Raw genomic sequence first — 13,053 nt, 5'->3', positions numbered from 1 at the left:
AATCCGTCCTAATGCTAATAGATGATTATCATTTGATTGAAAATTCAAAATGCATATAAACAATGTAACATGTGGATTTCATATAAACAATGTATATTATTTTATAAACAATTTTATTTTAAAAAATTAAATAAATAGAGTTTAAATGCTACATCAATATTTTTTTCATGAAAAAATATTCATAACATGTAAACTTTAATTTAAAAATAAAAAAGAGGTACAACCCAGAACCTGTGTTTTTAAAAAACCAATTTCAATCCGGATTCCAGCCCGGTTTTAAAACCCCGGATCTACCGGCCGGAACCAGATGTACAGCATTTAGCATAGGTCTAGAGTTATATTGCAGGGAGAACAAAATAAATCTTCAGTTTCATAAATATTTGGAAACCTCAACCTTTTCTTTACTGCTAATGTTACACTTGACGTTACATACTAATAATTTATAAAACAAACAAAATTGATGATAATAAATGCCCAAATGAAAATTCCATGGAAAGTCCGTCCATTCCTTCGCACAGAGGTTATGTCATAGGAAATCTTAGCCACCGACTTGATATTTTGCTACTTGCGCTTGTACCTGGAGAAAGAAATTGAATAACAGTGAGTTTTCCCATGCAGCAAGCATCGGTGGCATTATCATTTATCAATGCAAATTCCCTGACTGTACATAGAATCGACGGTAAGTATACGTAAGATCCCAAACAATGGGCGAATATACCTGGCAACGGCTCCACCACATACGCATTTAAACATAGTCCTCAATTAAAATATGGACTAGAGCTAGAACATAACATAGTTCTTAAAGAAAAAGAAGAAGAAATGCCTTAGAACACAAATCTGATCTAGAAAGGTGAAAAGGATTGCAAGCTAAAATCATACCTTGACTTGCTCTTAAATGAACTTTTGGGTTTTTTCTTGGGTGCAGTGAAGTTTCTGTTCTGCTTTCTATCGCTCATGTCACTCTGGAATAGCTCCCGCATCTCTTCTGTTCTTGAATGAGTTTTTTGGGTTAGAGGTTTTGATTTCTTACTAGTCTTCTTCACAATCTTGCCAGCATCTTGCGCCCTCTTTTTAGCCTTCACTGCTTTTGCCCGTCGGTAACCAACATCGACAAGTGACTTTCCAGTCTTTTCTTTATTCATTTTCCCATTACCCTGCAGTTCTTACAAATTAGACAGTGTGCGCCACCTTATGACAAACTTAATAAAACAGGGTACACTAAAATGTAAGGTAGCAAAAGAGAAACAAAAAAGCTGCAGTTGATAATAATATCAGTTGAAAGGGCAAGCAAGGCAATTGTGTTGACACAAAGAAGTGGAAGTAGCCTTGGTTAAAAATCAGCTCAGATATTGAGTTATAAGGACCGAGAAACAGAAGATAGGCCACAGATCACAGAGAAAGTTGTGCGAGTGTGGATGCATGTGCCAATGTAGCATACATAATGTTTATAAATGTTACAAAGTAAGAATCATATTGACATAAATTTCGAATTGCCGGCATGCATAATAAACACAGGCAGATCGAAAGGCTGCACCAAAATTTGACAATGGCAATTAAAAAAAAAAATCTAGCAAAATTTTTGTTACTCTTTAGGTTATAATATCCAATTATGCACATTTTTCATAGTACTACACATCATCTACTTGTCCCAGAAAGCTTCTGATTCTTTTTTTGTTAATCCAGATAATTTTTGTGTTGCTAAAAGCTGCTTTTTAATAAGATAAAAATATGATAACTATTCAATATTTATGGGAATCAAAAAATACACACACACAAACACAGAGACAGGAGAAACATACTTCTTCTAATTTGTTAATTTGATTTTCATCCTCCAACATTTCTCTAGCTGCTTCCAATTTTCGACGCTTCTTCCGAGGCAAATTTTTCTATTCAGCATATAGCATTCAAGAGCATGAGTTATGTTGTATATCAACAAAAGTTTTCACAAAAATCATCAAATAAACAAGCTAGATACACAAGATATAAGCACCTCACGCTCTCGCTTCCTCTTTTCCTTCATTTTGAGGTCTTCGGCCTGTTGGACACTGATTAAGTCTTTTCCAGGATTGTTTTCTTTTTCCAAAGATGCCTGTTGATAATGTTGCAGATGCCATGTCTCAGTCAGTTAAACTAAAACCCAAATGGAAGTGTTTGGAAAGAGAGAACTCCACTGGAGATAAGACGATACAAGGGGAAAGAAAAAGTAGAGAGGGAAGTTTTGGAAAGAAGCCCGGGGCCAGGGAGCAAATAGAGAGGGAGACAGACGTTCACCATAAAAAATGGCTAGCTATAGTTGACGAAAATAGTGCTCAGATTTTGCTCTCTTTGAAAGCATGAGATCAAACACTTGGATCACACTGTAGAAGAACCTCGAAAATAGAATACCCTTTTGCTTTATATATAATAACAAAATTTCACAAAAGATAAAAGAAAAGAGCAAACCCCAGTAAAGGAGAATATACAAGATACAAAAAGTAAAATCGTCTGACGGACAAGGGTTGCATGGGAATTTGAATATCCAGTAGAGAACAAAACACTATTTGTATAAGCACCCTTTTGGAGAAGTGATGTAAAAAATGACATTACTAGGGAGAAGGTTTTCTGGGGTCATAAAATTTTATTGCATCATATAGAAACGATATATATATATATATATATATTTTTTTTATAAGTAATAACGATATTTTTTATAAGAGTACAGAAACAATCAAGTTGTATTGAACCTGCAACACCTATCAATTGCTCCCTCCAGGTCCAAGGTTCAAATCCTCTTGAGTGCAAACAATTTCTAGGGGCCATTGAGCTAAGGGAATTTCCCCATGAATTACCCGAGGTGCACTTGCGGGAAACTCCTTGCTAAGGGCCTATGCACCCCCGGGATTAGTCAGGACTTTGTTTTCGGACGCTCAGTGCCAATAAAAAAAAAAAAAAAAACAATTGAGAAGTACGCATGTGGTTTTCAATTGACCATGTCAAGACCATTGTCAATAATCCGGAAAAAGATGAGCCAACCATTTATCCAATAAGTCACGTACTAGTCAAGATGCAAAATTTAATTCTGTTCAAAATTTTGAAAAATAATAAGAAAAGAAGGTGATTATAAATAACCTTTGCAGCCTTCGAGACAAGCTTCTTCTCTTTTTCTGTAACAAACCAGGTCTTTTTGGGCCGTGAATAAATTTCATCCTTATATGCAATCAAATTTTCAGCCTGTTCACATCATAGAGGTGCACCAACTTATGTCAGCTCAAAAAGATATCTGAACGATCAACTAATTACAATTAACCAAAGAAAAATCAGAATACAATTTGGAAGTGCGAATAGAGCTTCAAAACATCGACTTTGTCAAAATAATAGAAAGATCACATACAAATATTCAACTCATATATCATGGAAGTACAACTGTATACAAATGATTTCAAATGAAAAGTAGCACATATGTAAATTTACAAACCTTTGTTGCTTCCATTTCAGCTTTTCGTAGTGCTCTCTCTTCACTGTATATATTCAAAATCTATTATTGCAGTCCAATGAGAAATAAGATGAAAAAGTTTTAAAACCAAAATACTAAGACCTCTCTTCTTGAAGAACTGCAGCCACTTGATCTTCCATATGCTCAATTATCTCAGACCACTTAGTTATTGATTGCTCAGCAACAATTCGACTCTTCAGCTTTGAACCAGCTCTCTTAGCCTACCAAATCAAAATCAGAATTCAGGTAAATCTTATTTAGGGTTTTTTGAATGCATCAATTTTTTATTGCTCTCTCTCTCTCTCTCTCTAGTGGATGGAAGAAAACCTCAAGAAAATTCTCAATAAGGGAAATTTGTTTAAGAATAATTATGTAATTAATATAAAAGAAACTATAAAGAGCAAAACTTCTGATATGGAGTTCAGATGGTTGGGAAAAAAGAAGATTGACTAATTAAAGGTGACAACCAGTTGTAAAATCGAGAAATATGGAGCTGAAGAGTTATAAGGAGCAAGGTTTTAAATCAAGAAAGAAGAAAAAAGAAGATGAGAGAGAGAGAGAGAGAAAGAGAGAGTTTTCCAACTAATTAACTGGAACAACTAAGGAGTCCACCTCTTTTCTTTTGAAAAACAAAACGAAGAAGATTTCCTAAATGCTAAAGTAGATTATCCTACTTATTTTCCAGATGATAAAATCCTCAGCATGATATGAGGAAGAGAACGATGCTCACAATGTCTTTCAAAAGAGATCTGTCATTATCTGTTAGAAATGTAACAGCATATCCTTCCCTACCAGCTCTTGCTGTACGACCAACACGATGAACATAGCTGCACAAAGGAACAAAAGACTGAAATGGTTTTCACCAGGATGCAGAAAGTGAGCTCCCAATTATGCATCACATCAAAACATTGATGGGGGTTAAGTATCTACCTGGTAACATCCCGAGGACATGCATAATTTATAACTGTTTGGACACCTATGATATCAAGTCCCTATGAAAGGCAAGCAACAAATAGTGTCACCAAAACAATAAAGTTTATTATTATCCAACTTAGTACGACTGGGATCTTTTAGGCTTTTACTTACGCCTGCAAAAAGCATGGAAAGGAAAAAGGGAAGGGAAAAGACAAAGGCTTATAAATTCATCCATTAACTTAACACCCTACCCCACCATATGACGGAAGAGAAAGAGGCTAGAATAATTGATTAAAGAGTTGAGATTATCGAACAAAAATGTGAAATCATGAGAACTCTTAGAGAGAAGAAGATAAACAAGTTTGAGAGTATGTTCTCACACGAGCAGCTACATCAGTTGCAATCAGGAAATCAACTTCCTGCTTTCTGAAGAGTTCCAAAGCCTACAAAGCAGCCATAATATAGATTTATAAAACCAAAAAGACAGGCATTAAAGATAAAGCATTTTCTAACAAGCTTCAAGATTTTAGTACAATAAGAATATGATTATCTCTATTTAAGAGTGATGTAACGAAACCAGAAAAACAAAATGTACTTCATAGAAGATACTCACATCAAGGCGCTGGACTTGTGTAAGATTTCCATGAAGCTCAGCAGCTTTAAGACCAGCTAATCCAAATAGAATCTTCAACCGATGTGCAGCCTGTTTTGTTCCGCTGTCAATAGAAGTGACAAACAATCATGAAAAAAATTATCAGTAGGGAAGGGAGCATAAGCCTAAATTGATTGAAGCTCAGGAGCTAAGGTAAGTCTGTAAAGTTTCAAAGCTCAAGACTTGACTGAATGTAATGGGGAAACAGGATTGATTGAAGCTGCAAAGCAATGCCATCTCACTGGGCTCACACTGTCATAATATAAATGTCTACACTAGACTGAAACAATTATGTAATTATAACAATATTTTACCATATACTTATGCAGCTTTAGATGCATTCATCCCAACATGAAGATTTCACAGTTAGATACAATTTAGGCAACAATCAAACTCACCATTCACACATGAAGACAATAAATCTAAATGAACGTAGCAGTAGTTAGAACCTGAAGATGATCGCTCTGGAAGTAAAAGTCTTTGAGCATAATGCAAGCAGAACTGCTTCCTGATTTACTTCACGCATACGACGTATCCTAACCACCCTACACAACAGAAGTCATATACCTTGATGATTTAGATGGAAATGTAGTATAAGGCTACCACAAAAACTATAGAGGATGATTCAGATGATAACTATCTGTTCAACCACTCTCCAGAACCATCTTAGCTAAAAAAGTAGAAAATAGCATTGTAAGCAAAAAGAGAATTAAAGTTAGGTCAAATGAAAGTTCAATCAAGGAATTACTCCTCTGTCAATGTTGCAGGCCGTTTCGTGGAAGGGTCAGCTGAGAGGCGCAAGGGTTTGGTCAGAGAAAGCTTGATAAGCTCGTCAACTTCTTCAGTCATTGTAGCTGAAAACAGCATGGTCTGTCTTCTTGATGGACATAGACGGACCTGTTAATAAACCATCAGTGGGTAGAGCTCATGATTAAACAAATCAGAACACTAAAAATAACTTAGGTCTATACTCAGAATTTTTAGAATTATAAAAGACAACAAGATACCAGCTCCTGGATTTCAGCATTAAATCCAAGCTCCAGAAGGCGGTCAGCCTCATCAAGGATTAGAACCGCAAGGTCGTCCAAATCCACAGATAAAGAATTGCGTAAATGATCTATCATGCGTCCTGGTGTGGCCACAACAATATCGGGCATTGATCTCAAGGCTGCCTCTTGCACCTAATATAGAAATACTATTACTGCAATATCCCTGAAAAGCTATACGGGGAAAAAACACATATTTTTAGAGTTTTTCTACTTGCAAGCCAGTGTGTAGAACACACCATATACATCATTTAAATGACAAGATTTTATTTGTAAGATTCATATTTGATAATGTCTTCCAAATCAAAGCATGCCATGTAAGTGCTTTGCTAGATGTGTTATATACAAGAGCAAAGCCTAGGTGTGATGTTCTAGTGATGCGAAAATACACATATTTTTACTATCAGTTAATAAGCCGTTCAACTTCTAATAAATGACACACTAATGGTGTCCTCATACTTGTGTTTAAAATGTTTATATTTTCTTTTTGGGGAAATATTTTTTATAGGTAAATATAAAAAGTTCATTCATTTCAAGAACAAGAGGAAGAGTAAACATAGGTACTCTTTTTTACCCTTAAAGTTTGCTATTGCATTTCACCATATAATGGAGTCAAAAAACAAAACAATAATAATAAAACCCAGGATTCCATTTTTTTTTAAAAAAATAAAAAAACAGTTAAATGAAAATGTGCACACAAAAATACTTGGAATCTAATTCGGGTTGTTCAAATTGATTTGATTGCATGAGTTAACAATAACAACAGCAAAAGTGAAAAAAAAAAAAAAGGTTTTACTGAAAGCATCACAATCAAAAGGAGAATGTATTCACACATCACACCAGGTGGGTGGAAATTATTAATGAAATTAATGATCGAACCTTCGTTGAAAGTCCACCGACAACCAGGCAACATCTGATGTCAGTAAATTGAGCAAGTTTCTCTATCATACTGTGAACCCTGCATAATGAAATCAAAATTCAATTGATAGATTAGGATCAAAACAGGTAGGTAAAAACAACAATTTCTTTCTTTTTCTATTTGTTTGACAAGTGAGGTATGATAAAGGAACAAATCCTTTAGTGAAAGATCGAATTCTCCATATAAGTTTTCTCGAAGATGATATATTTTTTTTTTATAGGTAAAAGTAAATTTTATTGAAGTAACGATAGAAACAAAGTACACCAGAAGTATACAAACAGCTCATGAAACTTAATTACATCTAGGTACTAGCGAGAGATACAAGCAGGTCATGAAAATTGTCTGAATTACAAATAATAGCCGAAGCCCAAGAAAATAAAGTATTGTAGAAGAATCGTTTCAGCTCCTCCAAAGAACGCTCCATGTCTTCAAAGCACCTCTTGTTCCTCTCTAGCCACAAGCACCATATAATGCAATGAGGGATCATTCTGCACACAGCTGCTATATGTGGATTCTCCCTGATTCCTGTCCAACACCCAAGAATATCTCTAACTTTTCTAGGCATAGCCCAAGCCACCCCTATCCTATTGAGGATCTCATTCCACAAACACATTGCCACCTCACAATGTAACAAAAAATGATCCATTGATTCCCCATCACTCTTGCACAAGAAGCACCAATCTGCTATGATAACACTACGTTTTCTCAAATTATCCGACGTGAGGATTCGCCCAAGAGATGCAGTCCATACAAAGAAAGCGATCTTAGATGGTACTTTACATTGCCAAAGGGCCTTCCAAGGAAAATTATGGTCATTAGAAACTCCCAAGAGAGCCTTGTAGAAAGAGCACACCGAAAATTTGTTATTTCCATTCAAAATCCAGATCATTTTATCCTCCGTCTCACTGCCCATCAATATTACATATAGCAAGTAAAAAAAACAGCGAGCATATCCAACTCCCAATCTTGAGCATCTCTTGAGAATCTTACATCCCACTGGACAACACCATTAAAAATTACCACTAGATCAGCCACGGCAGCCTCTTTATCGCTGGAAATATGGTATAGCGTGGGAAACACCTGCTTTAGGGCCCTATCACCACACCAAGCATCATGCCTAAAGTAAACTCTATCACCGCTTCCAATTGCAAATCTAAAACACTTGGCGAATCTACCCCATCCCACTCTAATATTTTTCCACAAGCCCACACCATGTGTCCCTCTAACTTCCTTAGAACACCATCCCCCCATCATACTCCCATATTTGGCATCTTTGACTTCTCTCCATAAACCCTCCCCTTCTTTACGGTATCTTCACAACCATTTCCCCAAAAGTGCTTTATTGAAGATGGTATTTAATGCTGGTATGGCTTATATATATATATATATATATATATATATTTTGTTAACCGATCAAAAGAAGATATATAGATATATATATATAATATTGTGCCTAGCTTGGATTTGAGATGTCAAGCAGTCTCAGAATTCATAATTGAAAGCTTCTTCATAATCATCAACAGAAATTGAAGATAACGGAGAATTGAACTGGAATAATATTAATGCACTGCATGAAACGTAGTGCGCTGCATGGAAGCACAAGTGGAAGTTTCAAACTTCAATGAATTACCTAAATGGAAGCAGCAATACAAAAACTTTTTCTACAAAAGAGCGTGCTGTATGCATGAAAAAATAAAAAAGAAAAAATAAAGAAGAAGAAAAGAAAAAGAAAAAGAGTTCAGGGTAATAGCACTTACTGAACTGCCAACTCCCGAGTTGGAGTAAGAATAAGAACCCTTATCGCTGGCACACGTTTAGGACGGAACAATAACCTCTCCAAAGTTGGTAGTGTAAAGGCAGCAGTCTGTGAAATGGAACAATTGCAAAAAACCATTACTTCCAACTAAATTGACACAACGCAAAAACTTTAAATTCATGGCCTCCCAACTTCATTTATTGACTTTGTATAAGATTTGCAGCATGCATGTCAGTAATGGTAGAATAGTTTATTTCCAAAAACAAAAGAAGGAAATTACAGCATTTCAGACAGTTTACCTTCCCGGAACCAGTGATTGCACTCCCACAGATATCTCTCCCGGTCAATGCTAATGGTATGACCGCCGCCTACAATCAAAACCCTAAAACTCAGAAAACCATAATTGCATAAAATAAAAGCACACGAACTGCAATATTTAAATATTTAAAAATTAAAAATTAAAATACTAAAAGGATGATGTAAGAGAAACCTGAATTGGCGTGGGCTTAATGTACCCCAAGGCTTCGCAAGCCCGAAGCAGAGGGCGCGATAGATTTAGCTCCATGAACGAATTGGCATGGAAAGAGGCTCCCTCGGAAGGTGAAAAGAAAGGTTTACTCTCACCGGCATTACTGGCCCCATCATCTTCATCCTCGGGGTTATAATCTTCCTACATAATAGGGGAAAAAATAGGTTTACGAATTTTCATAGATAAAGAAAGCATGAATTTTGAATTGAGGGATTAAAAAGAGAAGGGGTTTAGTTACTTGTCTGTCGGGTTCGGACTCGGATTCGGCGTTATCCGAGTCGTCGTTGGTGATTGGAACGGAGCGGCTTTGAAGTGCTCTGGAGATCTTAAAGTCGATGGAGGTTGTGCTGCGACGAGCGTGTTCTTCGGCCACTGATTCGGAGTAGGAACCGAAGTCCCATGGAGATTGAGATTTGTGATTAGAAGGCCGCTGTCGTTTTTCTTCGTCTTCGTCGTCTTCTTCTTCTTTTGCTACTTGTTCTAATTCTTCTGTTTCTTCTTCTTCTTCGGCATCGAAGTGATCAAGTTCTTCGTCGCTTGGGGGTTCGAAAACGAAAGCCGGAGCCATGGGAGAGGACTGGGTTAAAGGATTTGATCGACGAGAGTGAGGGTTTAAGGGGTTTAAAGGGCTAAAGGACTTCATTACATTACATTACTCCTTTTTTGAGGGCGTGGGCTTGGGTAGGGCTTTTGAGGGCGTGGGCTTGGGTAGGGCTTTTGAGGACGTGGGCTTGGGTCTTAATTCGGCCCGGATCATTACATTACTTACCATCACAGGGAAAAAGAAATTGGAAGATAGAAGAGTTTTGCTACACTACTTATCATCCCACACACTATGCATTCTATTTATTTTTTATTTTTTATTTCTTTTAAATTAATTTAGTTTTTCTACTCGTTATTATTACACCATATACTTGTTAAGAAAAATAAAAATAAAATGTATAATATATGGTAAAAGAATGATAAGTAAAATTTTTATATAAACAATACAGATTTTCAACAGTAACGAGTTATCAATTATAACACATCATCTCAAGTGGCTAGAGAACCCATGATACTTTTTAGTTTTATTAAGTTAAAATTAATACCGAACAACCAAAATAAAAGTAGTCTTAGGATTGGTTTAGTTACACAAAACTGAACTATCTGATCTCATTTCATATAATCATTATAACTTTTTTAAACTTTCACACAAAATATATTAAACAATTCAATTTTTTCAAATTTCAAAATAAAAATGACATTAAAAAATAATATTATAACAATATTTTATTTAATTTTTAATAAAACATCTTATTTTATCTCTTTTAAATTGCATATCCAAATGAGGCCTTACTTTTACTGTTGCCTTCTTGTGCGCATTAATAATTAATTTACCCATTTCTATTGTAAGCTTGATCCCATTTAGCCATCACAAGGATGCATCATCTTACAATGTGGTACAAACAACATAGCAGGTTTGGTAACATAAAATTCTCACCTTATCTCATTTTATTAGTACAATTTTTTTAATTTTTTATACAAAATATAATAAATAATTTAACTTTTTCAAATCTTAAAACAATAATAATATTTTAAACTTTCATTTAAAACTAAAATTTTTTATCTCACTATTCAAACCTACTAGTTCAATTACCCAATACTAGCTACAACAAAGGCAAGAGTTACGCTGTCAAACGAAACATAAAGTGGCATTTTTGTGCTCCATTTAGCCAAAAAAGCAGGATAGGAAAGGGTTTCCTGCTGGATTTTTTTAATTAAATACATAGGCAACACTTCTTGGCAGTGTAAGAAGCCCAATATCTCTAGAGGTGTCAAATCGTGTTAACGGGTCAAGCTCGAATCATGTCAATTCATGTATATTGTACTATATGAGTCAACCTTAATCCAACCCGTTAAGCTTATCGCGTTAAAATCTTAAACCCTAATACGACCTATTAACATAACAAGTCGTGTCATGTCAACCCGTTTTGACCCGTTAATATAAATGGGTTGAACAAACCTGAAATTAACTCGTTTTACCTAGTTAAGTTTAGCATAATTTTATGTAAATATTAAAATCACAATATCTATAAAAATTATAAAACTAACTACAAATCTAAAATTACAATCCAAACAATAAAAATATTAAAATTAAAATCATAACAATTTTATTTTTAGGTATAAGAGTATAGTTGTAGTTTTAACTTTTTTAACGGGTCATAACAGGTTATAACGAGTCAAAACAGGTTGACCTGTTATCAATCCGTTAAGCAATCGTGTCTTAACAGTTTAACCCGTTTTAACCCGAACCCGTTAAGACTAAACTCTAACCCGCTTTTATCATGACGTGTTCATGTTGAGTTAATGGGTTATGGCACATATTGCCATCCCTAAATATCTCCATATGATAAGGACCGCGCTCCATTTTCGGCTTTGTCTACCACGAATCCGAGCAGTAGATTTTCTACGCTTCCATCTTTCTCTCTTCCTCAAATATTAGGATTTTTTATCTACAAATTGTGAAATTTTTTAGTCTGATGTGTTCGATCTAAAAATATTAGGATTTTTTGCGTTATTTAATTCTTGTTCGATCTACAAATGTTAGGGTTTTTGGGACCCATTTGTTCAGGCCTTGTACTATACCTCCAACGCCCTCACAGACATCACTTCACGCCCTTCTTCTCATGCTGTCCAGAGGCTCTCCTCATATGCTCTTTACAAAAAAATCCTACACTGATCTCTTCACTTGTTTGCCTGAAAATGGGCTTCAATATAACAATTAAAAATTAATAAAAAAAACAAAAGAAATCATAATGCCCATTGAAAAAAAACAGAGTAAGCTATGGATTATATTGTTTTTTGCTTGTCTAGTAGAACCGAAACTTGTTCTTTAGTTTTGTTAATAACCAGGTTCTTGCTTCTCCTTTGGTTTGAAAAATCTGTAATTTTAATTCCAGTGTTTTTAAGGTATATATGGCAGCTACGATGGATTTTTAATTAGGGGTGTCAAATCGCGTTAATAGGTCATGTCAAAATATGTATATTATACTCTATGGGTTAAGTCGAACACGACCCGTTAAGCTTATTGTGTCAAAATTTCAAACTCTAACACAACTGATTAACATAACGGGTTGACACGGCACGACTCATTAGTGAATACTATGAAATAGGTTAACACGATATGACCTGACTCATTTCAACCCGTTCATATCAATGGGTTAAACAAATATGAAATTAACCCGTTTGACCTGATTATGTTTAGCATAGTTTTATATAAATGTTAAAATCACAATATCTATAAAAAAAATAAAACTAACTATAAGTCCAAATTTACAATCCAAACAATAAAAATATTGAAATTAAAATCTCAACAATTTTACTTTTAAGTATAAGGGTATAATTGTAACTTTAATTTTCTAAACGGGTCGTTGACCCGTTATCAACTCGTTAAGCAATCGTGTCTTAACGGTTCAATCCATTTTGATCCAAACCTGTTAAAAGACTAAATTCAAACCTACTATTATCATGTCGTGTTCGTGTTGGGTTAACGGGTCATATCACATAACCCATATTTTTAATGAGAACGAGATTCGAATCACCTCCAAGATGAGGAACTACATTTCCTACGCCACCACTCTCCTCCAGATTCTCTCTCTCTATTAATTTGTATCATTTTCCAATTTTGAAGAGCTTATTGTTGCAGCTGCGTAGAATTTGTCATTAGATGTTAGTTATTTCCTAGAATTTTTAGTGGATTATGTTTAGTTTGAATGCTTCAAAAA

At 35.0% G+C, this 13,053-nt stretch overlaps 1 protein-coding gene across 1 annotated transcript; it reads right to left on the bottom strand.

The window, feature by feature from the left end:
• Window positions 1–377: 377 nt before the first annotated feature.
• LOC121267867 (DEAD-box ATP-dependent RNA helicase 28) lies at window positions 378–9,908 on the bottom strand. Its single transcript, XM_041171963.1, has 19 exons — window positions 9,528–9,908; window positions 9,251–9,430; window positions 9,060–9,128; window positions 8,762–8,868; window positions 6,965–7,043; window positions 6,047–6,220; window positions 5,788–5,936; window positions 5,489–5,584; window positions 5,001–5,103; window positions 4,768–4,830; window positions 4,403–4,464; window positions 4,203–4,299; window positions 3,575–3,693; window positions 3,455–3,497; window positions 3,109–3,210; window positions 1,991–2,089; window positions 1,803–1,886; window positions 880–1,154; window positions 378–577 (listed from the first exon to the last, which is right to left on the bottom strand). The coding sequence occupies exons 1-19, from the start codon at window positions 9,855–9,857 to the stop codon at window positions 562–564; spliced, it is 2,247 nt and encodes a 748-aa protein (XP_041027897.1). The 5' UTR covers window positions 9,858–9,908; the 3' UTR covers window positions 378–561.
• Between the last annotated feature and the right edge of the window lie 3,145 nt (window positions 9,909–13,053).

Source organism: Juglans microcarpa x Juglans regia, chromosome 1D (assembly GCF_004785595.1).
Source record: "Juglans microcarpa x Juglans regia isolate MS1-56 chromosome 1D, Jm3101_v1.0, whole genome shotgun sequence".
In the NCBI taxonomy this organism is placed as follows: domain Eukaryota; kingdom Viridiplantae; phylum Streptophyta; class Magnoliopsida; order Fagales; family Juglandaceae; genus Juglans; species Juglans microcarpa x Juglans regia.
This window is presented reverse-complemented; position numbering and strand designations above follow the sequence as displayed.